This window comes from Manacus candei, unplaced genomic scaffold (assembly GCF_025592945.1).
Source record: "Manacus candei isolate 608988 ecotype Guabito, Panama unplaced genomic scaffold, ASM2559294v1 h1tg000050l, whole genome shotgun sequence".
Lineage (NCBI taxonomy): Eukaryota > Metazoa > Chordata > Aves > Passeriformes > Pipridae > Manacus > Manacus candei.
In genome coordinates this window covers 36,092,544-36,118,050 of record NW_026138098.1, presented here as the reverse complement: position 1 = coordinate 36,118,050, position 25,507 = coordinate 36,092,544, and the positions used below count along the sequence as shown (strand labels likewise).

General features: G+C 44.9%; 1 protein-coding gene across 17 annotated transcripts in view; it reads right to left on the bottom strand.

Annotated features, from left to right (window-relative positions):
- The window catches only part of PCDH15 (protocadherin related 15), a 670,595-nt gene that overhangs the window by 29,794 nt on the left and 615,294 nt on the right, over nt 1-25,507 (bottom strand). For all 17 annotated transcript variants that reach the window (XR_007906667.1, XM_051799597.1, XM_051799600.1 and 14 more), the window contains 3 exons: nt 23,643-23,770; nt 9,015-9,230; nt 4,926-5,014 (listed from right to left, as the gene is read on the bottom strand). Coding sequence is in view for 16 of the 17 variants with exons in the window: in XM_051799597.1 (XP_051655557.1) it covers nt 4,926-5,014; nt 9,015-9,230; nt 23,643-23,770 (433 nt within the window). In the remaining variant the exon portion in view is untranslated. The remainder of the gene's footprint in view (nt 1-4,925; nt 5,015-9,014; nt 9,231-23,642; nt 23,771-25,507) is intronic.

Here is a 25,507-nt window from a genome sequence, read left to right as displayed (position 1 = left end):
TAAAGAATTCACTTAAAAATAGAGCAGTTCCCTGTAGAGTTATTTGAAAAGTCATTCAGCTGAACTTGTGATGCTGAAAAATTCTTTAGGGTTTGAAAACTCTGCTGAAAGAGGCCACTTGCTTGTAGTTCTACTCAAAAGAACCAAGTTTTGAGGTGCCTACTTTTAAGTAACAACAGCATTGGCAGTTCTGCTGTACTGATCAGCAGAAGTTAAATTAAAAGTAGTCTATCACTTGTTAATGGTAACTATCATCCTCCCAACAGTGGTGTAGTGAGGGGTGGAACTAGCAAATGAACAGGGAACAAGCCTTTCCTGCTGCTCCAAGTCCCTTTTAGCTCCACAGACAAAATGTGACGAGCAAAACACCTCCCTGTGCATCTCCACTCCCATCACTCTCCCAGTGCCCAGCAGTGATACCTGGGAAATGAAGTGAAGGGCACATAGATTTGCACTGTCACTGAGGACATCACGTGCCCCAAAGCACCCTGAAAACTCTGAGACAGTTTTTTTCATCTTTAGATGCCGAAGAAAGGGAAAGGCAAAATAATCCAGGTATTTATTACAGGTATTACAGGTATTTTAGTTGGCTGAGCTGTCCCTTGGCTGGTGGCATTCTGCTTCATAAAGAATCCCAGAATGGTTTGGGTTGGAAGGAACCCTAAAGATCATCCTGTTCCACCCCCTGCCATGGGCAGGGACACCTTCCACCAGCCCAGGTTGCTCCAGCCTGGCCTTGGACACTTCCAGGGATCCAGGGGCAGCCACAGCTTCTCTGGGCAACCTGTGCCAGTGCTTCAGCACCCTCACAGGGAAGGATTTCTTCCCAACATCCCATCTAAGTTGTTTAGTAATTTGACAGCCTCTTGTGTTTTTGGAGCACATAAAATAGTTTAAGAAATTCAAAAAAACCAACCCAAAAACGTCCTTCCTTTCAGGACTCAAATAACTGGTACCATAGACTTGGAGTCAGCAGTGTTGAAGACTCGAGATCCTGCATCACTTTTGGCTGAAATTCGACCTCCCAAACATAATTTAGTTAAATAGTATATGATAAATTCATGTTCCAAGTATTTGGAAATGCAAATTTGGCAACAATGCACAGATGAGAGCTCTGCCTGTCCACAGCAGCGCAGACTTTTCAAGTGGTTTCATTAACTCTTCAATTTTACTCCAGCCAAATTCTGCCTGCGTGATTTTTGCAAGGTTAAGAACTGACAAGTAACCAGCTGGATTTTCAGCTGTACTTTCCCAAACAGACAAGGACCAGTTCCAGCCCCTCCTGTGCAGTTAGTGAGAGATTTGGGGGGGATGCACTTGAGCTCCCAAATGCCTTATTGCAGCACACAAAGAGCACAGGGCAGGCTCTGCACTTTCTGTGGCCCCTGGGGTTTATTTCCAGCCCAAGACCAGCCCTTCTTTATAAAACAGCCTTTCACAAAGATTATTTCTAGTTTTCTAGAACACACAAGGCCTGTGTCTGGCAGGAAGGAGCAGCACTGAGCCAATTTCCTCTGCATAAAATAACATCCACACTATTTAGAAAACAACCCAGAGTTAATGTCTTTATACCCACTTATCCTAATCCTATAAAAGCAGAGGATCATGAATTGTTAAGGTTGAAAAAGACCTTTAAGATTCAAGTCCAACCATCAACCCAGCACCACCACGAGCCTATTGGATTGCACACTGCAAAGGAAATTTGCTTTCTAACATACTGCTAAAATTCCTTTCTTTCTTGTTGTGCCCATCCTGCACATCCCTGCCCTCCAAAAACCCCAAAAACCTGACTCAGTAAAGGTGGCCTCCTGTTATTATCATCCTGATTCCAGCAGACAGAGGCTGAGGGCTGGAATGGGCTCTGTTAACACTGTACCAGGCTCTGGGACACACATTGTCCCCAAAAGGCCAAACACAGGCTGGATATGAAACAGGATGCAGCCACTTGGTGGCAAATGTCCCTCTAATGTATTTATTTTACGTAATTAAATCTATTTAATCTAATTAAATCAATTCTTTGATTATTTAATCTACTTCTTTCCTAATTTGGCAATTTAATTTACAATGAAACAATACAGTGCAAGGAAGTGACAGAGGAAAAAGGAAGGGGAGGTGGAACCAAGGGCCAGGAGCAAAATGACCCCAAAAATGTTCCTGTCAGAGAGTGCTGAGGTAAAAGGCAAAGCAGCTCTAGCAGTACCTGGGACTCAAGAGTGTCTCCTAAAGGGGAGGAAGCCAAGTGCTGGCTGTGGCCAATGCTGAAGGACAAGTTCACTGCCACCAGCCCAGCAGAGAAAAGGTCCAACCACCTGTAATTAGCCTTAATTCAGTAATTACAGGGCAAAAATCCTAAAGAATGGTACTTCTCCTATGGGAAAACTGAGGAGTCTGAGTGATTTATGCACCTCAGCTGCATCCAGCAGCTGAGACAAGCTAATTTTCTACTTCTTCATGGACTGTGGAGAAGAAAAAAACCACAACTGCAGGGAAACCATCCCCATTCAGAACCATTTCCCTGAAAAAGCCCCGTGTGTTCCAGCTCCTAGACATAAAATTTATTATCTCATATGCTGTGATTAGACATAAAATTATATGTGATGCACAATGTACATGTGATGTATATTAGGCCCTATAATTTATAGCAATATTTATTGCTGTAATATATAATATAATATCTCTTTTAAGTGCAAGCATAGTTTCTCTGCATCAAAGCAGAGCTCCTATGAGGGATGATGGCAGTCAACTTTATATATGCAAACCATTAAGTCAGCAGCTTCAATGTTCATATTCCAAAATATGAACAGTAATATCTCCAAAGATCAGCACTTGATTTTACATTTGGATTTTCAGGGAAAAACCTTCCTGGTCACTTTTACACCATGTTAAAGGGTTCAGCCTGGATTTTCTTTAACTATGGAAATGCACTGTACTTTTACAAGCATGGAGCTGTATGAGAAAAGCACGAGGAAGTGAAGGAAAAGGAAAAACTTCCACATTTACAGAACACTCTGTCATCTTCCTCCCCCAAGTTTTCTGAAGGAGAGGAACACATATCAAATTTTCCACTAAGCCTCAGCCTAATTTCTCTGCCACCTCCTGCAGCAGCCAGGAATGGATTTACCTGTACAGCCACAACGGCAGCGGGTGAGGAAATGGCAAATGTGACACTGATGTTCAGTCCAGAGGATGTGAAAGGAAGATGTGCCCATTGCATCCCTCAAAAAGCTTCAACTCCTGAGCCAAATGGACAGTGAGGCTTTAAATCTTCTCTTCTCTGCTGTGCTTTCTTTATGGGGACCATTAACCCCCACACAGCCCTGGGCTGTGCTGAGTAAGCCTTTCCAGTGTGGAAAACACTGAATTATGTATCTCTTGATACCTCATAACCCCTGGTAAAAAACCTCCCCAGGCAGTTGGGGAGATCCTGCTATAATTCGTTCTATGAAGTGGTTTAAACCACTATTTATTTTATGGTGAAAAATCACTGTAATGTCAAAAATGACCCAACTACCCACTCTTCCCTAACATTCCCCATCACCAAGTGCTGCAATTGGTGAATAAATGTTATATTTTCAGGGATTAATATTTACAAAATGAGAGGAGAAAGAGCTGAGTAACCTCTGTAGTGACATTCAGTTCACAGATCACAGAATGGTTTGGGTTTGGAAGGGATCTTAAAGACCACCTAGTTCCAACTCCCCTGCCACAGACAGGGACACCTTCCACTAGATCAGGTTAATGATACAGTCTTTTCATCTGTTAATGAATTACACATTCCAATTTTATGAATTAGTGCACTATTTGAAGTGGTCAAAGTACTTCAGTCTGAGAAGCTCTCCAAATAACTTGGTTTCCCTTTGCCCGTGGTTGTATCTTCTGTCATTGAAAACTTATTCTTAGAAGAGGAATTCTTTAGTTGCACTTGCTTGCTCATGGTGTTTGTGAAGGTAAAGACTCCCCAAGCTGATTTTGGGAACTCAAAACCTGGGCATGATTTTTTTTTTAGAATTTGTACTCACTCAAAAACTCAGTTCCCTGTGAAATACAGAATCATGGAATCATTTAGGCTGGAAATTACCTCCTCACAGAGTCCAACTGTCACCCCAGAACCACGTTCACCACTAAACCACGTCCACAGGTGCCACATCCACATGTTTTTTGGGCAGTTCCAGGGATGGAACTGCCCTGGGCAGCCCCTTCCAATGCTTAAACCACCCTTTCTGTGAAGAAATGGTTCCTCCAATCCAACCTAAACCTTCCCTGGCACAGCCTGAGGCCGTTTCCTCTCATCCTGTCCCTTGTTACCTGAGAGAAGGTATATAATAACTCCTTTTAGGAAGTTATTCCTAGTTCTAGGAAATGGGATCCATGTGAATGAAGCCTATTGCCTGAACAACTTCATTAGTGCTTCTGGTGTTAGAAAAGGGGAACACGTCCTAAATCTCCAGGAGCAAATCCACCAGTAATTTTTCCTACTCTTGGGAAGCTGTAAGCCATTCACTGCTTTTCCAATGAGGGATTGCATCATCAATCCCAAGGTATTTCAAATTCCATGGAGAATTAAAGGTACCACAACAGTCAGGATGGACCAGACCTGTGGAAATCTGAGAAGTGCCTCTCATTGCTGATTAAATGGACAGAAGAGTACAAAGATCATTTATAAACTATTTCCTACAGTATTTTCTATCCCATATTGTCTAATCCATGGTTTTAAGACCCCAAGCACACAAAATTATCTTTGTCTCCCAAAAAGAAGCCAGAAGTGCAAGCCTGGCTCCTGGAAGCTGATGATGCTGTGGGTGCCTGAGTGCAATTACTGGATCAAAGGGATTTTAGCTGGTTTCAAATACTTCAGCACTCCCTGCTGGATCTAATCCCAAACCCAGTGAACTGTCTGATATTTGTACAGGAAACAAATTAATTACCCTATGAGCTGATCTTTGTTTTGCTCCACGAGGGTGGGAGGAACATTGGAGACGATGACCTGCATATCCAGCTGATTGACCACAGAGACCTGGAAAGAAAAGAGGGAAATTCAGTTGGCACTGCCACTCACAGCATCCTCCCCACACACCAAGAATGGAATCACCACTTCCCTGCCTCCACAGCCACACACAGATTCCTCCTTTTAATTCCAAAGGGGGGAGCTGGGAAATCTCTCTTTGCTTGGCAGGCAAAAGCCATAAACACCAGGTGAAGATTTAACCAGAAGCTCTGCGTCAGAATTAGAGATTCTTAAGGTGGGGACTGCAAAACCCGTTCTTCATAGTTTAGATTTCACTCCCAGAATCACAGATCTCCCAGGGGCCATATCCAAAATTACTTATGAGCATTCTGACGACAGGAAAATCCTGCCCTGGAGCCATGCAATGTGCACCAAGGTAAATGGAAATACAAGATTAATTCAACTAAATCAATGACATTTTGTTAGAAAACCATGAAGGAAATTGTTTGCTTACTTTGAAGTTACCAGTGAAAGTTTTTATTTTAATCTCCAATTGCTTTAGCCTCTCCCTCTCTACATCATAAAGCTGTTCATAACTGTGTATATTTTACAGTTGAGCTCTTTCCTTAAAAAAAAAAAAAGGCAAAATGCCTCCCTCTAACCCACTCAATACTCGTGTGCTTTGTTGAAATAAAATTAAATTCCAGTTTTCCACCAAAGCACAGACTGAGCTCAGAACAAATCTCTGGAATTGGCATTTTCTACTACAAAACCAAAGTCACTCCTGAGTTTCCCAACGTCAGGCTGGACAGTCAGTGTGCAAAAGGGACACCACACAGCTCCTGAGCCATGTCCCCCTCAATCCCGGGAAGGATTCTGGAGGAAAATTTGGAAAAGCAGGCCAATGTGAAACCCGATAAATTTAAAAATCAAGAATTAAGTTGATTCTAAAAGAAATAAACAACGCCTGATTTTCAAAAGAGGAGCCCGAGCCCTGTAATCACTGCAGCAGAAAAGCCACAATACCCCTCCACATCAAACACTGATTCACCAGCTTTGAAGCTTAATTCAACTTTAAATATTTAAATGTTCTTGAAATGTCATCAGATGCCCCGATCTGGCTTCTGTGTAAGAAGAGCAGAATTATAATGAACTCCAAATAAAATTTAGACTAAAATCATGCAACGGAACTCTAACAGAATGATCAATTTAATAGAATTAATGACATGAGCCAATTCAAGCAACCACTGTGCTCCATATGCTGAGTGCTGCATAAAGGCAACACTGCAGACAAAGGCAATAGTTCTTTTCACATTCCAGGAATCACAATTATCACCACTTGTTCCTATACAAAAACATGGATAAACACATTCATGACAAGCTACAGGAAACCAAGGGTGTTGGACAAAAATCAAGCAAAATTGGAGGTTTCTAGAGGAAACTTGCTTATTATCCACATTTGTAAAGGCAGGGAAAGCATAAAATTGTTGATAAGCACTAGCCCATAAGTGATATCCCTTTGATCCCAAGATTCATTCATTAGGTAGTTCCCAAGTTTTAAATCAAGGCAGAGCCTACAAAGAGTCTGGATCATTATATGGCACCGAGGGATTCCTGGGAGTAGCTGATGCTGAGAGCTGAATGAGGAAGGGGCCTTGCAACTCCCCAAACCCCATTTGATTAAAGATGATATCCATGATAACCTATAAAGATAACTATGACATCATATCTTATGATAGTGAATATTCACTATCTACACTTAGTACCTTTAAGTGCTTCCTTGCAGCAAACTCATTTTAAAATGTAATTTCTTATTTCTTCCTGTTCTCTCACAGAGGCTCAAAGAGGGAAATGCCATCAGGTGGAACCAAGCTGTCTCCCCTCAGATGTCTGACTCGAGCCATCAAGCCAGTTCCAGCCATCAGGAGCAGCCCGGAGTCCATCACATGGACTGTCTCCACCAGCATGAAGACCTTCAACCAGTGGATTTGGCAGGTCATGGTGCTCACAGAGCTGTGCCAGGCTCTGAGGAAGCTCCTGGTTTCAGTTCTGGAGGATACCTTGCTCAGGTTCTTCCCCTGGTCATGTCCTGCCTCTTCCCCCTAGACCTCCTCCCAGTGCAGTCCTGTCTCCTTCCCCCACATCTTATTCCCTTGCACAAGAGTAACTAAATCCATTTCCCATTTCTGTGTGCACTTCTTGAGCTGGGATTGAAAGAAAGAACACCTGCCAGGCTGAGCATCAGAGCCACAGTTTCAGCAGGACAAATCTTGTTCAAATCTTGAGAAAAGATCTTCACATATGGATCTCACTTGGGGCATAAAATCAGAGCATCACAGAATGGTTTGGGTTGGAAGGGACCTTAAAGCTCCTCCCATTCCACCCCCTGCCATGGGCAGGGACACCTCCCACTAGCCCAGGTTGCTCCAAGCCCCGTCCAACCTGGCCTTGGACACTCCCAGGGATCCAGGGGCAGCCACAGTTTCTCTGGGCAACCTGTGCCAGGGCCTCCCCACCCTCACAGGGAACAATTTCTTCCCAATATCCCACCTAATCCTGCCCTCTGGCAGTGAGAAGCCATTCCCCCTTGTCCTGGCACTCCAGGCCCTTGGAAATAGTCCCTCTCCATCTTTCCTGCAGGCTTCTTCAGGGCACAATTGGGTCACCCCAAAGCTTCTCCTCTCCAGGCTGAACAATCCCAACTCTCCCAGCCTTTCCTCCCAGCAGAGCTGCTCCAGCCCTCTGATCCTCTTGGGGCCTCCTCTGGACTGGCCCCAGCAGCTCCCTGTCCCAACTTTCAGTGGGATGGTGTTGATCTCTAATTGTATCTCCAGCCACTCTCAGCTTCCATGCCTTGCTCAAAGACAGTGGGTGCACTGCCCATCACTCACCCAGACAACCTAAAGGGACCTCTATAAATTAATGAGACATCCTTCACTTTCTAATTTAAATGTCGATACCTTCTGGCTATATTTTAATATACCATTACTGCCCAAATTGCCTGAGGGTGCCCCATCATCTGGGGAGGTCAGGCATGAGGACGTCATACATTATGTTTATTTGGTGAATCCCTGCATAACTCAGTGCCCCAAGTGTTATGGTTCTCATCTGTATCATTTGACAGTGTTCCCATGAAGTGGATAATGCACTTCATCCCTGCCACATTATGCTAATATTAAGCCAATCCATCATGTTATATGGGCTTTAAAGAAATTTAGCTCTGATGGTTCCTGTGACTGGACTCAGTCAATGGCCTTTACACAGCAAAAACCCGCGAGCTCGAGGCCTCAGCTTGGTGCCAGCTCTGAAACAGGGCTTTCCTGGAAACTTAGAAGTACGTTCTCAGCCCAAAATTACTCCTTGAGGCTCCCTTTAGACATGAGCAAGTAAGACGTGGCCAACTAGGACATGGCATCTGGAACATGGAGTCATGGAATCACAGAATGGTTTGGGTGGGAAGGGACATTAAATACCATCCTGTTCTACCCCCTGCCATGGGTAGGGACACCTTCCACTAGCCCAGGTTGCTCCAAGCCCTGTCCAACCTGGCCTTGGACACTTCCAGGGATCCAAAAGCAGCCACAGCTTCTCTGGGCAACCTGTGCCAGGGCCTCCCCACCCTCACAGGGAAGGATTTCTTCCCAATATCCCATCTAACCCTGCCCTCTGGCAGTGGGAAGCCATTCTCTCTTGTCCTGACACTCCAGGTCCTTATAAATAGTCCCTCTCCATCTTTCCATCTTTCTTTCAGGCTCCCTCCAGGCCCTGGAAGGCCACAATTGGGTCACCCCAAAGCTTCTCCTCTCCAGGTTGAACAATCCCAACTCTCCCAGCCTTTCCTCCCAGCAGAGCTGCTCCAGCCCCTGACCAACCTGGTGTCTCCTCTGGACTCGCTCCAACATGTCCTAACATCTTTTGCTTTAAAAAGGCAAAAGCTTTATTTCAGTGACTTAAAAAATTAAGCACACACAGTTCATGGCTCTTCTATAGGTCTGCCTGGAATTAAACTTTACATGGTGGTTAAATTTCCTCAGGAATTATTCCCTAACGATGCCTGGCTCATACTTACAAGCACTTCTGCTTTGCTGCTCAGTCCTTTTCCATAATTGTCAGTGGCAATGACCTGGAACTTGAAATAGGATCTCCTCATGTTTTTGAAGAGCATTGCAGTTTTGATCAGCCCTGTGTAAGCTTCAATCACAAAACCTTCTTTGCCATCCTTGATGGGGGGAATGATGAGTCTGTACTGCATGGCACTGTAATTCCCAGTGTCTTTATCATCAGCCTGATGGGGAAAAGAAAACAAGCAGAGGCAAACAAGGTAAATATGCAGGCAAGGAATCATTAACCTTGCCCTTTAAATAAAGTTATATATTGGTCCAGCAAATTTCTTCCACTCTGACATTTAAAACATTAGATCCCAGAGTGCAGATATTGCTGGTGCTTTAAATGGTTCATTTAACTTTGCTGCTCACAGTTTTGCTTTTCCAGCAATTTCTTTCTCCTCTGTTGGCATTAAACTGCTCCAAAAGAAAGAAAAAAAAATTAAAAAAAAAAAAAAAGAAGAAAAATATAAATTGACTGTTCAAGTCTGCAACAATATGTAAGAACAGTTCAATTCTGAGAAACCTCCACTGCCAAATTCTTGTTGAAAATTCAATATCAAAGAAAAAAACATCCCGGCAACTTATTCACAAACTTTTACAATGAGAATGTTCTCCCTCTTCGTAGAGATATTCTGCACAGGCAGTTTTGGACCAAATAAATAATTTTTTTTATTGAAAAAAGAAAGGAATGAGTGGCATTCCTGCCCTGGTGCACAAGGACCTGCTGTGCAGACCCAGAGCTGCCCTGGCACTGTCCTGGTGCTGATTTAGGATGCAGACTTGGCATCCAGCAGGCAGCCCTGGGAGCTGTTATTCCACCTTCCTTGTGCCTGCCAGCCCTGGGCAGCCCCATCCTGGCCTCTCCAGCCCCATTCCTTATGCTCCTGTTCAGCAGCCAGGAGCTGTGTTCAGAGGGGAGTGTTTCTGAGGACCCTCCCAAGGCTTTCCTGTGCTCCATGTGGGAAGGGTCAGTGAGATGGAAGTTAATCACTGCCTGTACATTGTGCACTCACAGGCTTGGGCATCACCTCAGCACGTGGGACACCTCAGCAGCTATCACCAGCTTTTCTCAAAGCCTTGGCACAGCTTCTAAACCTGTGGCTTAAGCTAATGCTGGAGAAAAAACAGCCCTGACTTCAAAAAGGGGCAGGTCTTGGTGTAAAATCCATGTAAAATCCATGTAAAATCCCTACTTTACCTGATTTAAGAACAAAACACAATCACAATCTAGTCAGGGTTTATGGCAGTGTTAAGAGTTCATACAATCACAGAATATCCTGAGCTGGAAGGGACCCACAAGGGTCATCCAGTCCAACCCCTGGCCCTGCCCAGACACCCCAACAATCCCACCCTGTCCCTCAGAGCGTTGTCCAAACCCTCCTGGAGCTCTGGCAGCCTTGGGGCTGTGCCCACTGCCCTGGGGAGCCTGGTCAGTGCCAACCACCCTCTGGGGGAAGAACCTTTCCCTGAGATCCAACCTGAGCCTGCCCTGACACAGCTCCAGCCCTTCCCTGGGTGCTGTCCCTGGTCCCCCAGAGCAGAGATGGAGCTGTTTGCCCTGATACGCTACTGCTGCTAAAAGGGCTTCATCTGTGCAAGGTCATTAAGCTGTCAGTAGGTGGCCATTAATCATCATTAATTGTTTCCTCACCAGCAGAGAACAACATCTTTACGGTGGAAATTTGTACTGACTCCTGTTCTGTCTTCATTTTGGGATAATTTCCAGGGAATACCAGCGAGGAGACGCACCGGATCCAGGTACTCAAAGCTGGATGTGCTCTCCATGCTACTCCAACTCCTATCAGCCCAGATGGAACAGACAGAACTATGCAGCACTCAAATGAGAATATCCAGCCTGGTTTAGCTGGAGACAGCAAATACTTTTCAAACAGCACATCACAGAGCTGCAGAGCTGCCCAAAAATGAGCTCCCACAATGACACCGGCTGTCACTCATCACTGAGACAGGACTGCTTGAAATGGTCCTCACATCCTCTGGGAATATTTTGTTTGCCTCTAAATTGATAAAGCTTTATCCAGCTCGGCTACCAAAAGCATAAATATGAAATGTGTTAAATTGCTTTTGTTCTCTAGCTCCGGAGCTTGCTTTTAAAATCAAGATTACTGCCTCTTGGGTGATCTCAACCCCCTTTATTAGTGTTTTTAGAGAAGAAGGGGGAGGTTAAAAGCTTTCTGAAATGTACCCCATTCTGTCAGTCAAAAAAGTAAAGATATCAGTGAGCTTTTCCAGAGCACTCCTGCTTTCCAACTGGCACAGGGAAATACAGCCCCAAAACATCCTGGAGCCAGTAGGCAGGAGCTTGACAGGTGGATATCAGGAGCAGGCAAATTTTTGGCTTTCCTCTGACAATTAAATTCTGAAGGAAGAACTGAATGTGAAAGCATGCTGTGCTATAGAATCATGGAATTGGAAAAGACCTCCAAGACCATCCAGGCCACCCCGTGCCCGATCCCCACCTTGTCACCCCCCCCAGAGCACTGAGTGCCACATCCAGTCATTTCCTGAACACTTCCAGGATGGTGTCAGGTTCCCTGGGCAGCCCCTTCCAATGTTTAACCCCTCTTTCAGTGAAGAAATTTTCCCAAATATCCAACCTGAACACAAAGAAGTGGCTGGACCTAAACATCAGATTGATATTTGGATGGGGAGAAAGCAAGACAAAAATTAAACCAGCACCTCAGCTGTGCCTGGCCATGGGGCCACTGGAAGGGGCCCCTGGAAGGGGCTGTGCACAGCCTGGGGCAGCCCCAGCCTCTCCTCCCAGGGATCCCTAGAAATCATGAATATATGATAACAGTCAAACCTTTCACTTCAAGTACCTGTTCTTAACCAAACACCACGGAAATCTTCAAATTACAACTAAAAGAGTGCACAGGATTGCTATTACTACATTATTACTACTAAAGTTACTCTTACTAAAGAAACATTTCAAACCAGCCTGATAACAGAGATAAAGCATCCTTGCAAACATGCAGACTGTTGGTTACAGCACCATTCAAAGCAGCTTCTCTGGATGTTTTTTTGGATCCATTTTGTCAAAGTGCTGTAAGAGAGTTTTAGATCCTCCACAAACTCGGAGCTGAGGTCAGGGAGCCTCTGCCTGTGGTAGCAGGGGATAGTGGAATATGTAAAAGTAGCACTTTGTATTGATGCAGAGCAGGGAAATTTTTTAAATCATCACTTCCTTGCCTCATACCAACCAAATCTTTGTGTGTGGGTCCAAGGCCAGGCAGGTGCCTGGAGAGGGACTGTTTCCAAGGGCCTGGAGTGACAGGATGAGAGAGAATGGCTTCCCACTGACACTGTGCAGGGAGGGGATATTGGGAAGGAATTGTTCCCTGGGAGGGTGGGGAGGCCCTGGCACAGGTTGCCCAGAGAAGTTGTGGCTGCCCCTGGATCCCTGGAAGTGTCCAAGGCCAGGTTGGATGGGGCTTGGAGCAACCAAGGTGTCTCTGCCCATGGCAGGAGGATGGAATGAGATAGTTCTTAAGGTCCCTTCCAACCCAGACCATTCTGAGGTAAGTTCAGCTTGTAGAACATAACTCAGGTTAAAGCCAGGAACAATCCAGAAAAGACCTGTCTGGAGAAACCCGCTGGCTTACCCACAGTCCACTTGGCATGTCGGTAATGGAGCTGGGGGGGGAAAGACAAAGGTAATTCCTGTAAGCCCACACAGCATATGTTTGAGCACGAGGCACAGAGCAGCAGGTGGAGCAGCAATATCTGATCCAGCTCCCTGAGGTTCATCACTGAAGCGAGACAAGTTTCACAGTGACTGCCCAGCTAAGTGCCAAAGGCTCTCTGGAGGTGCCCTGTGGGATGGGCATCACACCCTTTCAATAAAAAGCCAATTTCTGTGGTAAAATGGATTTGTTAGGTTGGTTCAGCTGGGTCAGAAGCCTGTCATATTTGTAATATTAGCAAATTCTCTCTCGACAGAAAGATACGGCTTTAAATAGCAGCTTGTTTCAATAACACCAGAAATCAATGTCACCTTCAGCATTTCACCCGTGTCGGGGGGGGACTAAGGATAAAGAATATTTGGATCCAAATGAAGGAATCCATTCCCCAGGCACAGACATTACCTGGACTCAGCCTTTCTGAACAAACATCAGCACTCTGGAGTCATTGCTCAGAAGCAACGAGATCTTAGTTTTGCAGCTGAGTTTAACGCATCAAACTCCAGTGAAAGAGGCATTTTAGAAGCTGCAGCTTCTAAAATCCTGCAGCTCAGGTGCCCAAAGCTTGCAGGAGGGCTATGAGTTAATTTTGCAGAAGTTCTGAGAACTCAGTGTCACTCCAGAGCAATCAAACAGCCTCAGCATCTCTGCAGCTCAGGCCATTTCCCTCCCAGAAGCCATCTACACAGAGAGGAGCAAAACAGGTGCAGAACAGCCCGGAAAAAGGATCAGATTCCAGTTTCAAACGTTTTAATTTCGTTGTTTCCATTCCCCCGCCCCATCACTCAGACCTAACAACGCCTGGCACGAGGCTCGGCTCGGCAGGACCACCAGGGAGAGCTTGTGAGCCGCCGACAGGAACGTACCAAACTTCTTTAATACACGGTGAGGATGTTTGCTGTTCTTGTAATTTGTCCTGAAGGTAAATATTTTTGACACTTCATTAGGAGGAGATCTACAGCATCTCAAGAGTTGCATTAGGACTGTCAAAGAAGAGAAAGAGCTACACTTAATCTTAATAGTACAGCAGCAAATCTGCCTTTTGTCATGTGCAAGAAATACAGATGTCTCCGAAACTCTGCTGTGATTGAGGGCTGATAAATATGGATGATGTTAGGAATTACCAGGCCAAATTCCACACACTGCTGTGACTGAGTGCAGGTGTGCCCACAATGAGGGAGTTTGGCTGGCATCACCTCCAGCTCCTACCCATCAGTGAGGGAATGGGTTCAAACTGAAAGAGGGGAAATTTAGGTTGCATGTATGGAAGAAACTCTTCCCTGTGAGGGTGGGGAGGCCCTGGCACAGGCTGGACAGAAAAGCTGTGGCTGCCCCATCCCTGGAAGTGTTCAAGGCCAGGTTGGAGCAATCTGGGCTAGTGGAAGGTGTCCCTGCCCATGGCAGAGGTTAAACAAGATGATCTTTCAGGTCCCTTCCAACCCAAAACCATTCCAGGATTCTATGGTTTATTGAAAAGTTATTGACAGGGGTTTTTTATCATTTTACTGGCAGATATCTCTCTTGGAACAAGAAGTCCACTAAGCCAATAATCCTTAGTATGGAAGCATATAGGACTCATTAGAGCTGAGTCAAGCTGAAAATAAGAGATGAAAATACATGAGCCAAAAACTGGAAGCAACAGAGATCCCTTTAGTGGGGCCTCTGTAACCCCTCACAGTTTCCCTGAGTATAGAAGTTTTTTCTGGTGTAATAAACAGAATCATAAAAGTTGGAAAAGACCTTTAAATTCACCAAGTCCAACCATCAACCCACCACCACAGTGTTCACCACAAAACCATGTTCTCAAGTGCCACATCCACATGTTTTTTGAACACTTCCAGAGGTGGGGACTTCACCACCTCCCTGGGCAGCCCCTTCCAATGCCTAACGACCCTTTCCATGGAGATATTTTCCCCTAACATCCAATCTAAACCTCCTCTGGAACAACTTGAGACCATTTCCTCTCATCCTGACTATTAACACAAGCCTTAGGTTCCACATGAGCTGTCCCTGAAGGCTGCTCAAATATCTCACAGCTGGGAATTTGGTGGGGGAAAAGGTGAAGTTTGAGGAGCAGATGCAAAGCTACAAATTTCTGAGGCAGCCAAAACCAAGGTGATGAGCAGCAGTTCAAAAGTGCTGGAGCCAGGGGAGAGTGTAAAAGAGCAGAGTAGTGAAGAAATACAGGAAGAAAAAAAAGGGTAAACTGCAATAGCTACAACAAACTTAGTGGCTTAAGTGTCTGTAAATCACCAAGTAAAACTGCCTCTAAAACAGGCCAGTGGCAGCTGTGGCTGCAGAACTGCAAATCTGCAACAATCTGTAAATTCCTGCCGGCAAAAATGGTCTTGTTCTAAAAGCAATTTTATGTGCCAGCAACTAATTGGGAACAGTTGAAGCCACCATCTGCTAGGAAGAAGGGAAAAAACCCCTCAGCAGCACAGTCCCATCCATTTTCCATGCCCTGTTAGCATCCTCGGGCTCCTGATTAAGGGTGACCCTTCCAGGGAGACTGGGAAACATTTAAAATTAACAATTGCATTTAATTCTTAGCAGCAAGTCTGAATTGAGCCCCCACTGATAATGCTAAAAGCTGGAATCGGCCCATGGTTATGCAACAGCTTGAGGAGTTACAGTCAGTGATGATTTTAATGCTCTTCCACAGAGCTGACAATTGTTGGTGACAATATCAGTGCTGTTGCCACGTGGGATTAGTTTTACAAGTCTTCCTGGAGGAGGGGATAAGTGTCCAACCTCAGGGTTGTGTTTGTGCAGCCACGTGGAGCCAAAGAGGAATTAATTTATGCTTTAAAAGCACCATTTGAATGGTGTCCTTACAAATGTACTACAGCAAAGAGAAAACAATGGGCTGTCACTGATATCATGGAATGGGTGGGGTTGAAGGAACCCTAAAGATCATCCCATTCCACCCCCTGCCATGGGCAGGGACACCTCCCACTAGCCCAGGTTGCTCCAAGCCCCATCCAACCTGGCCTTGGACACTTCCAGGGATCCAGGGGCAGCCACAGCTTCTCTGGGCAACCTGTGCCAGGGCCTCCCCACCCTCCCAGGGAACAATTCCTTCCCAATATCCCATCTAACCCTGCCCTCTGGCAGTGGGAAGCCATTCCCCCTTGTCCTGCCACTCCAGGCCCTTGGAAATAGTCTCTCTCCATGTTTCTTTTAAGCCCCTTCAGGCCCTGGGAGGCCACAATTGGGTCACCCCAAAGCTTCTCCTCTCCAGGCTGAACAATCCCAACTCTCCCAGCCTTTCCTCCCAGCAGAGCTGCTCCAGCCCTCTGATCCTCTTGGGGTCTCCTCTGGACTGGCTCCAGCAGCTCCATGTCCTTGCTGGGCTGTTCCCAGGGCTGGAGGTAGTTTTATATATATATATATATATATATATATATATAAATATATATGTATCACTATATCACTGATCCTGGTCACTGCCCAGCCCACTCCCAAGGACCCCAGTGCCAGGAAATTTCTGGAAACACAGGTGGGCAGAAATAAGGCAACTGAGAATCACTCACTTTGTTGTCCAACGGAGTCAAAACCCCCAAGGCACGAGGAGGAAACACGGATCCACTTTGATAGGCTGTCTCATGGGAAAGAAATGTTGAATAAGAGGTGCTCCCAAACTAGGATTTTGGAAAGAATGATTGGGAAAAACGATTTTATAGCATTTTCCTGCTCTTCCAAGAGCACTTACTGCTCGACAGATGTGTGAAGGTGGGAGTGCAGCCCACGCACATGGAGATCCTCCATGGGATGGGAATAATCCAGGCATGCCACCCCCCTTCCATCCCCAGTAGGAGCCACTTTACTCAGGAAGGCACATGCAGGACTAACAGCCTTAAAAATGTTAGAAAATATCAGAGTAACTGAAATAATCTGATATTAATTTGAAAAAAAACCCCCAAGGGTTCTCTGTAGAACCTCAGTAAGTTCTCAGCAGATTCCCTGATCTCACAACCAGAGGAAAAGACTAACAAACCAATAGTTTTTATAGTAAAAAGTTTAGCAAGCCAACATATTAAGCAGAAATAGTTTTTTTGAAAGCAATCACCTGTGTGCTTGGCATTCCTGGGATGATATTTTTAGCAGGACACGCTGCTTCCATCAGGGGCCAGATGTCAGAGCAGCTGGGCTGTTGTGCCTGCAGTGAGGCTGCAGAGGAGGTTTCTCCTTCTCCCAGGGATGTCTTCTCCCTCCTCTGGGATCCATCAATCCCATTTTAACTAAGAAAAGGTCGTGGACAGGCAAAGCAGCTGATTTTTAGGCACAAGTGGTTCCCTGGTGGACACACGAGGGAACGCTTTGTCTTTCCCAGCTCAAAGCTGTCCTGGGTGCCCAAGGTGGAATTTCCCTTTTCCAGGACTTGCCACCCTACAGATTCACTTGTCATCCCAAGGAAAAGGAAATACCAAAAGAAATGTGGAAGTTTTGGGCACGGATAGAAAACAGCTGGAGATTTAACATGGATTACGTGTCTGGGTAAAGAAGTAATCCCAGTATTCTCTCTCTGCATATCCACATGACTACAGCCAGGAATTTTAAATATTTATCTTTTCCATTGTTTTAGCTCAGTATGGAACCCCTAAGATGCTTTTGAGGATGATGGGGAAGGAAAGAGCAATCCCTGCTCCCCTGTGTGTCAGCAGGGTCAGGACCTGCAGCGTGACGTGGCTTTGTTTTATTTGCTCCCCTGTACATTAAGATATTCAAAGGGCAATAAAGGATGAAGTCACATTATGAAGTTCATCAGAAAGGGGGAAAAAACCACAGGAAAAGTCTGAAATGAAAATCTGATCAACCAGATTTAGGAACCAAGCTATTTCCATCAAATACAGGCCACCACTTCCACAGACTTGGATTCACTGGCCCTTTTTTTGGCAAGATTCCTTCTTTGCAAACATTTGCAGCAGAAAAATACCTTTATAAACCAAGGAGTAGAGAAAAACACCCTCTCCCTTCCTTCATTCCTTCACTAGAATTAGGGTCTCTGATATTCCCTCATTTAAATGCACTTTAATAAACAAAACCAGAGGTTTTTACTTTAAAAACCTTTAAAAAGAAAGGGCTAATGACACACCATTATAGTGAAAAGTCGATTCCTGCCAGTAATTTCCCTAAAGATTGTGTTGGCTCTGTTTGTTTTCCTTGAGCAGATTGAAAATACTGTGTGTGTGGCTAAAGGAAGCCTGGTTGGATTTCTGAGGGGGAAAAACAGGAGTTCCACGAAAATCCCAGTGGCAAAGCAAACTAATTCTAATATAACGAAATGCAAAGCAAATCCTAATGCAGAAAATTCATAAATTAGTAGCTATGAGCGTTACATCTGTTTTTAAATCACATATTCATGGAGAAAAGCATGAAAAGGCCTTTAATCATGGGAAGGGGCTCTTGTATGAGCTGAAAATTTTGAGAAAGAAAAGGGAATTGCAGAGAAGGGGACTTTGGGAAGCACAGCCTGGATCCTTGGTTAAAAAGTGTCATTTGCATTAATATATCCCTTTTCTTTTTTTTTCTTGGAGCATTAGTACTTCTCAGCTTTCAGAGGACACTGCTCTTAATCCAATCATCCCCATATAGAATAATTCATATGGTTTATCACTACCCAAATGAATTCTAATTGAAAATGACTTTTTGGATAATGATTTGTGGCATTCTGCTGAGCTCAAGCTTCCTTTTTATCTCCTTAGAGCAATCTTACTAAGAATCTAGGGCAAGACAACACATTAGCCTATTCTAAAAGGCTTTTATATTCAAATTAAAATATTTAAGAGAGTGGATGCTGCTGGCAGCAAACCCACTGACCTCATAGGGCTTCATAGTATTGGCCTTGGTCACACGTGGGACTGTTTTGATGATGAGAGAAGTGTTTATCCAATATTGTATTGGTCTCTAAATTCAATTTGTTTCCTTCTCTCCCCACTTCTTTTCTTGGTTGGTTGTCTGAGTGTTTCTTACTCCCAGTGCTGGAATTTTGTTCAAGCCACAGAGCACGACTGAAACAACTGACCCCAAACATCTGAATGTTCAGTGCTGTATTTGTGATGATTTTACCCAAAACCCACTCACATGAACTACTATACTAAAAATTAATGACTACACTCATTAATTATGCCCTATAATTATTATGTCCCGTTAAAGAAGAGCTAATTGTGGTTTCTTTCAGGGATGGGGGGGTTCTGTTTGAGAGCTGTAGTTTTGCATTGGGTCATTTGAAAGGCCGGGAGAGCTGGGGGGGTTCACCTGGAGAAGAGAAGGCTCCAGGGAGAGCTGAGAGCCCCTTCCAGGGCCTAAAGGGGCTCCAGGAGAGCTGGAGAGGGACTGGGGACAAGGGATGGAGGGACAGGACACAGGGAATGGCTTCCCACTGCCAGAGGGCAGGGAGAGATGAGATACTGGGAAGGAATTGTTCCCTGTGAGGGTGGGGAGGCCCTGGCCCAGGTTGCCCAGAGAAGCTGTGGCTGCCCCTGGATCCCTGCAAGTGTCCAAGGCCAGGTTGGACGGGGCTTGGAGCAACCTGGGCTAGTGGAAGGTGTCCCTGCCCATGGCAGGGGGTGGAATGAAATGGTCTTTAATGTCCCTCCCAACCCACACCACTCTGATTCTCTGATGGACTTCACATACTCTCTAAATTAAAGAAACAATTAATTTCTGCCAGAACATAAAATTATTTTTAAGTCTCCTTAGTATCTACCCTGGTAACCACCTACAATTCAGTCCTTCCTCACTAACTTCTCTCAGTTCATCTTTTCCTATTTATCCTATTTATTTTATCCTATTTGACAAAAAAAGGAACAATTACATCAGCTTAAACTGCTGCCAAGTGCCTGCCACTGGGATTATGCTTCATAATTGAATGACAGCCTGGCAAATAAAGCAGACACACCCTGTAAATCACATCTAACTGAGCCCATATCCAAACACCAGCCATTCCAGGGACTGCAGTTAACCCACTGCTCTTTTCCCATGGCTCTCCCTCCTGGAGATGCTTGGGAATATGCTGGGAACTTCAGGAAGGTGAAACTGGAGGTATCTGAGCATAAAGAGTTGTGTGGTGGTCGCTCACCCCACCCTGCTAAGGCCACAAACAACTTTGGGGGAAAGATTTCAAGGTGAGTCTTGGTTTTCTGGCATGAAAAAAATGGATAAATGGGAATAGAAACAATCTGGCTTCACTGGAAACTCCAGACCCTGATCTTCACAAGCCAGAGGCTGAGGCAGATACAGATACCCAGATGATGAGTTTTAAACCTCAGGTACTTCAACCCCTCCTTTGCTTTCAAAACAAACAAGCAAACCATCAGTGACCAGGGTCTGCCAATGAGTCTGACCCCTATTTCCAACCATCATCTCCTCCTGCCACTCTGGAAAAAGGCACTTCTTGCTAACTGGTGTTTCCACAAGTAGGGCTTCCAAAGCAGCAACCTCTGCCATCCAGCTGGAAGGCCCTTTTTGGGGAATACTTACTGCATCCACTGGGATAAATTAAATACATATTTGTGCTTGGAACGTAAAAATATAATTCATGAACGTGCTTTTTCTCTGAAAGTCTGATGAAATGGGATTCTCTTGTAAATTTTGCTATAAAAGTTGTGTTTTACAAAACTTCCAGCTACCATATGAAGACAAAGCAACCCAATCCAGTTCCACCAAGCCCTGTCCAGCCTGGGATAGTGGGAGGAGTGGAACAAGATGAGCTTTAAGGTCCCTTCCAACCCAAACCATTCTGGGGTTCTCTGATCCTAATACCCCATATTTGAGGATCATCAAAGCTGTTGTTAGTGACAGGAATAATGAGAATAGGAGGAGAATATCAGTTTCTTTTCAAAATTACTCAGAGGATGTGAATTCATGAACGCAGAAGATGACAGCAAGTGCATTTGAAACTCCTACTAAGAACCTGACTTCCCCAGTAGCATCAAAATCTGAATAATTTCTACAGTGCAAGCTCTACCTGTACTTTATTAATGTTCTTCTAAATTTCAACCTGGAAAACTACTCTTTTAATTTTACTCACCTGAGCTGTTCAAGAAAAGACATTCATTTGATTAGTTATTCTTAAAACAAACTGGAATGGAGATTGTACTTAACTAACAGTAATTACTTTTCCTTTCTACAGGCCAGAAAACAAGCTAAGTGGCACTGAGTGCTGAAAATGCTCAGTGCTAGAACAATAAATTACAGCCTGATTCTCTGCAACAAGAGCACTTCTTAATTGTTTCTAATTTTACTTTAACTAAACACACAGTTTGATGCCATCCACTTATAACACTTTCTGGCTTCTGCCTCGATCCATTTTGCCTGTCAGCAAAGTCAGGGAGAATTCTGTCAGGAATAGCTTCGAGAAATAAAACTGTCATTTTTTTTGGGTCCTCCTTTGATGATCTTGTCCCCTGATGGCCTTTGCTGAGTCAAATGTTTCTGAAGGGGACAAGCAGATTCCCCTCTTCACCCTCAAATTTCCCCCACCTGTATAGCTGCTCTTTTCCACCCCTTTCTTATCCCTCTGACTGACACACACGACTATGTGTGCCTAAGAAGTCAGGGATGGCTCTTGGAAAAGCAGGCAGGATTTCACAGCCTGGCCACGTTGCGTATGATCGACTCAAAATGGCATCTGTGACTCGGGTTTCATTTACTTTCAGACACAAAACACTCCTTTACCTAAATAACTGGGCCCTTTAGAATTCTTGATCTCCTGCAGTGCCATTGTGCAGGTCCTGTTATGGGCTCCTCACAACCCCCGGCAGGAGCTGGAGCCAGGTGAGGGTCAGACAAGAGGAAACGGCCTCAAGTTGCACCAGGGGAGGTTTGGGGTGGATATTAGGAAAGGTTTCTTCACAGACAGGGTTGTAAAGCCTTGGAAGTGGCTGCCCAGGGACATGGTGTTCAAAACACCCTGGAGGTGTTCAAAAGCCATGGGGATGTGGCCCCTGGGGACATGAGTTACTGGGGAACACGGTGGTGGTGCTGGTTGATGCTTGGACTTGTGGACCTGAAAGGCCTTTTACAACCCTAATGATTCTATGATTCTTCAGTCCTTCTGAAATTCACGGGTTTGCCAGAATTTTTGTAGTTTTTGACTATGTTAAACCTTCAGCTTAAAGCTTGCAGCTGGAAGCAACGACCAGCGAAAAGTCTGGAGGGAAAAACCAAAGTTTAACAAAAATATTACCCCCACCTGCAAAACTCTGCTCAGTTATGGCCTCAGACCACCCCAACAGCAACACTGCCAGTGCTGATTTGTGCAGCTAGAATTTCCTTTTCATTGGAGAAGGGGAGACCTTCTTGTTCTCCCTGGCAGGAGGGAGGGGGGTCAGGCTCTCAGGGACAAGGGACAGGAGGAGAGGGAACAGCCTCCAGCTGTGCCAGGGGAGGTTCAGATGGGATATTGGGAAAAATGTCTTCACAGAAAGGAACAGGCTGCCCAGGGGGTGGTGTCAGCACCCCTGAAGGGATTTAAGAGGCCCTTGGGGACATGGGTTAGTGGTGGCCTTGGCAGCGTCCAGGGAATGGTTGGACTTGATGATCTCAGAGGGCTTTTCCAACCTAAATGATCCCATGCACCAGGCACACACCCAGGCACGAGTCACCACCCATTTCACGTGGCAGAGGAACCTGGTGGAGATTAAAATTTCAACGCAGAAGAGGGAGGGAAAGAAATTTGGTCCAAGGAAATCCCGCAGATCTTTTTCCGAGTGTGTCCTTCCCAACACACAGTGGTGCTGTCACTTCACAGCTTCTTTAACCCCACAGAAATAAGCCTTTAAAAAAACCACAGGTGTTGCTACGTGACCCTTTCTTTTTTGGCTTTGTTTATGAAGCCTGAACTGAGTGTTTGCATTTGATGAAGTCAGTGAAGTAGAAGCTTAACAGTTTCCCACTTCTCCGTTGTTTCTGGACTTATTTTGGGAAGGATTGCCAAGAAAAAAACGATGGACAACTCTTTAATAACCTCTGATCTTCTCTATTTCATTCCTGGCACTCTAAAACACATCATGAGGTCAACAGAAAGCTGAGCAGGTCATATTTCTGTGCCCTTTCATGCATAAGCTGGAATCAGCAACTTCAAAGCTATTCCACTAATGTTTAAAGTGAACAGAGATGCAGGAGATCTGCTGAGGGAACAGAATAAAGCCAGAGGAAAGAAGCTGCCTTGGCAGCTCAAGCTGCCTCAAGCACAAAAGATTGTGTCACAAAAGCAGTTTTATTGAAAAAAAAAAGCATTTTATTGAAGACTTATTGCTTTTACTCTTGGCTATTTTTATGTCTGGTTCTAATCAGATTCTATGTATTATACTTTCTTGAATTTTTTCTGTTTTTAAAAACCTTCCAGTTAATTTTCCTCAAAATTATGTCCCAGTGCTGACCTGAAACAGAAACTGTTCTTTCCCTTTTAAAACCTAAACATGCTGCTGCCAAGTAGTCAGAAAAAACTAAGGTAAAAACTGGTGTTGACCATCAAAAAATCATCATCTAAATATTAACAGATATAAAATGAAAGCTACAAACCCTCATGGGAAATAAGCACCTAAAACTCAGTAGAAAAAACCCCTGGTTTTTAACTCAAAATCATCCTTGTGTCAGTAATTGCTGGAACAGCAGGACAAGGCATGTCAATCATACCCACACCAGTGGAAACCAACACACCCTTATTCACACTCAGACACTGATTTCAGCAGAAAAATGGCCCATTCTGTGCTCATTATTCTTGTTTCTAAGAAGAAATACAGCAAAAATTGGTGCCAGTGCCTGAGAAGCTCCAGCAGCTTTAGAAGACACAGATTTCAAAATCTCCTGTGAAAAATCAAACCAGTGAGTAAATATTTTCCCACTGCCAACGAATGTCAGTTAAAAAAACTTCAGTCTTACCTTAACTTTAAGCACAGAAGAAAACATTTTGGCATCTTCAGACACCCCTCCAATGTACATTTTTTTGGTGAACACAGGCACGTGGTCATTTTCATCCTTCACCTCGATAAACACCTTGGCTGTGTTGCCTAAAAGAGGGAAGGAAAAGGGTAAATAGAACATTTCATCCTAATTTTGTGATACCTGCTGGCATTCCATTTGCAGCCCGAAGAGACAAAAGGCAGTGTACGGAAAATAGTTTAAAAATAAGTACCTTAGATATCCTAAAATTGCATAATCCCAGAATCATTAAGGTTGGAAAAGACCTCCAAGTCCCCCTGTGCCCAATGCCCACCTTATCCCCCAGCCCAGAGCACTGAGTGCCATGGCCAGGCCTTCCTGGGACACCCCCTTTTTGTTAATTATTATTTCTCCATTTGCTTTTTTTTTGGTGAATGGATCTTGGTTTAACTTGGAGCTGAAATTTGTACCTTTATGAGAATAATTCCCATTATCTGGACCCCTGCACTTCACCATCAGGGCTACCTGAATTTGCCCATGAGCAAAAAGGTGCCATGGATTTCCTTACAAAGCAAGCACTTTGGGTAAAAGACAAGCAAAGACCTCTAGCTAATTTTTTAAATAACTAGAAAAGCACAAGTAATAATGTCATACCTTAGTTACACAGATTTTGGTCCCATTAAATACTCCTAAATGTTACAAAGAGGTAATGAAGGATCAGCACCAGCAGGTCTGCTGCAAACAGCAGCTTGCTTTATAGATTTTAATTATTACCAACTCTCCTGCAGCTACTTAACAGGTGATTCTAAACTCATAAATGGTCAGCAGCCCTGGCTAAGCAGCCTCAGCACCCAATTAATTTATTGTGTTAATTGAATGCATCTCTAAGCCTGTCCTCCTTCCCAGACCTGGTCTGGCCCAGAGGAACTCCACAGGTATTAGACCCCCTGAGAGGTTCAACACAAACCACCACTGTTAATTTGCTTTTATTAAACAGTTCCTGATCCACCCCACTGAACAATAAACATCTCCATCCTTCTGCAAGGGAAAAACATCCAGCAAAAACTACAGAGCCAGTGCCAGACAGAATCCACCGTGCAGTAATCTCCACCAGCATCTGTTTCTCTCTTTCAGCCTTGTATAATCCAGAAAGATTGCTGGAAATGATGATATCCAGTTCATTAAAACCACATTTGCAAGTGATAAATTGCCTCATTGCAGAGTTGGTTTTCCCAGCTCATTGCAGTGCCAGGGTAATTTAAATGTTGCACAGGTGCCACGCTGGGCTGAGTTAGTTACACAACAGGGCTCCTTTACCAAGGTTTAGGAGCTGTATCTTTAGGGGAAGAAAAATTTAAATCCAGACTATTTCTCAAATGGCCAAAGTCATATTCTGCCTCTTTGAAGGTCCAACTGATGGGAAACAAGTGAGGACTCCACGTAAATAACTGAAATCTGAAAAAACCCCCAACATTTATAATGCCATCGATCTGTCCCTGCCCAGCCGTGTGTCCTGGGGACAGGGAGGGCAGTGGGATCCTGGGGGGCAGCAGGGCAGGGAGGGGATCCTGCCCCTCTGGCCAGCCCTGGGCAGGCACATCTGCAGGGCTGGCCCAGCTCGGGCTCCTCAGCACAGCAGGGCCAGGGAGCTCCTGCAGCGGGGCCAGCGCAGGCTGCGGAGATGCCCAAGGGCTGGAGCAGCTCTGGGAGCAGCAAAGGCTGAGGGAGCTGGGGCTGTTCAGCCTCCAGAGCAGAGCCTGAGAGGGGCCCTCAGCCATGGCTGGAGGGGCTGCAGGGAGGGGGCAGAGGATGGAGCAGGCTCTGCTCGGGGGGCCCAGCAATGGCACAAGAGGAACGGGCAGGAA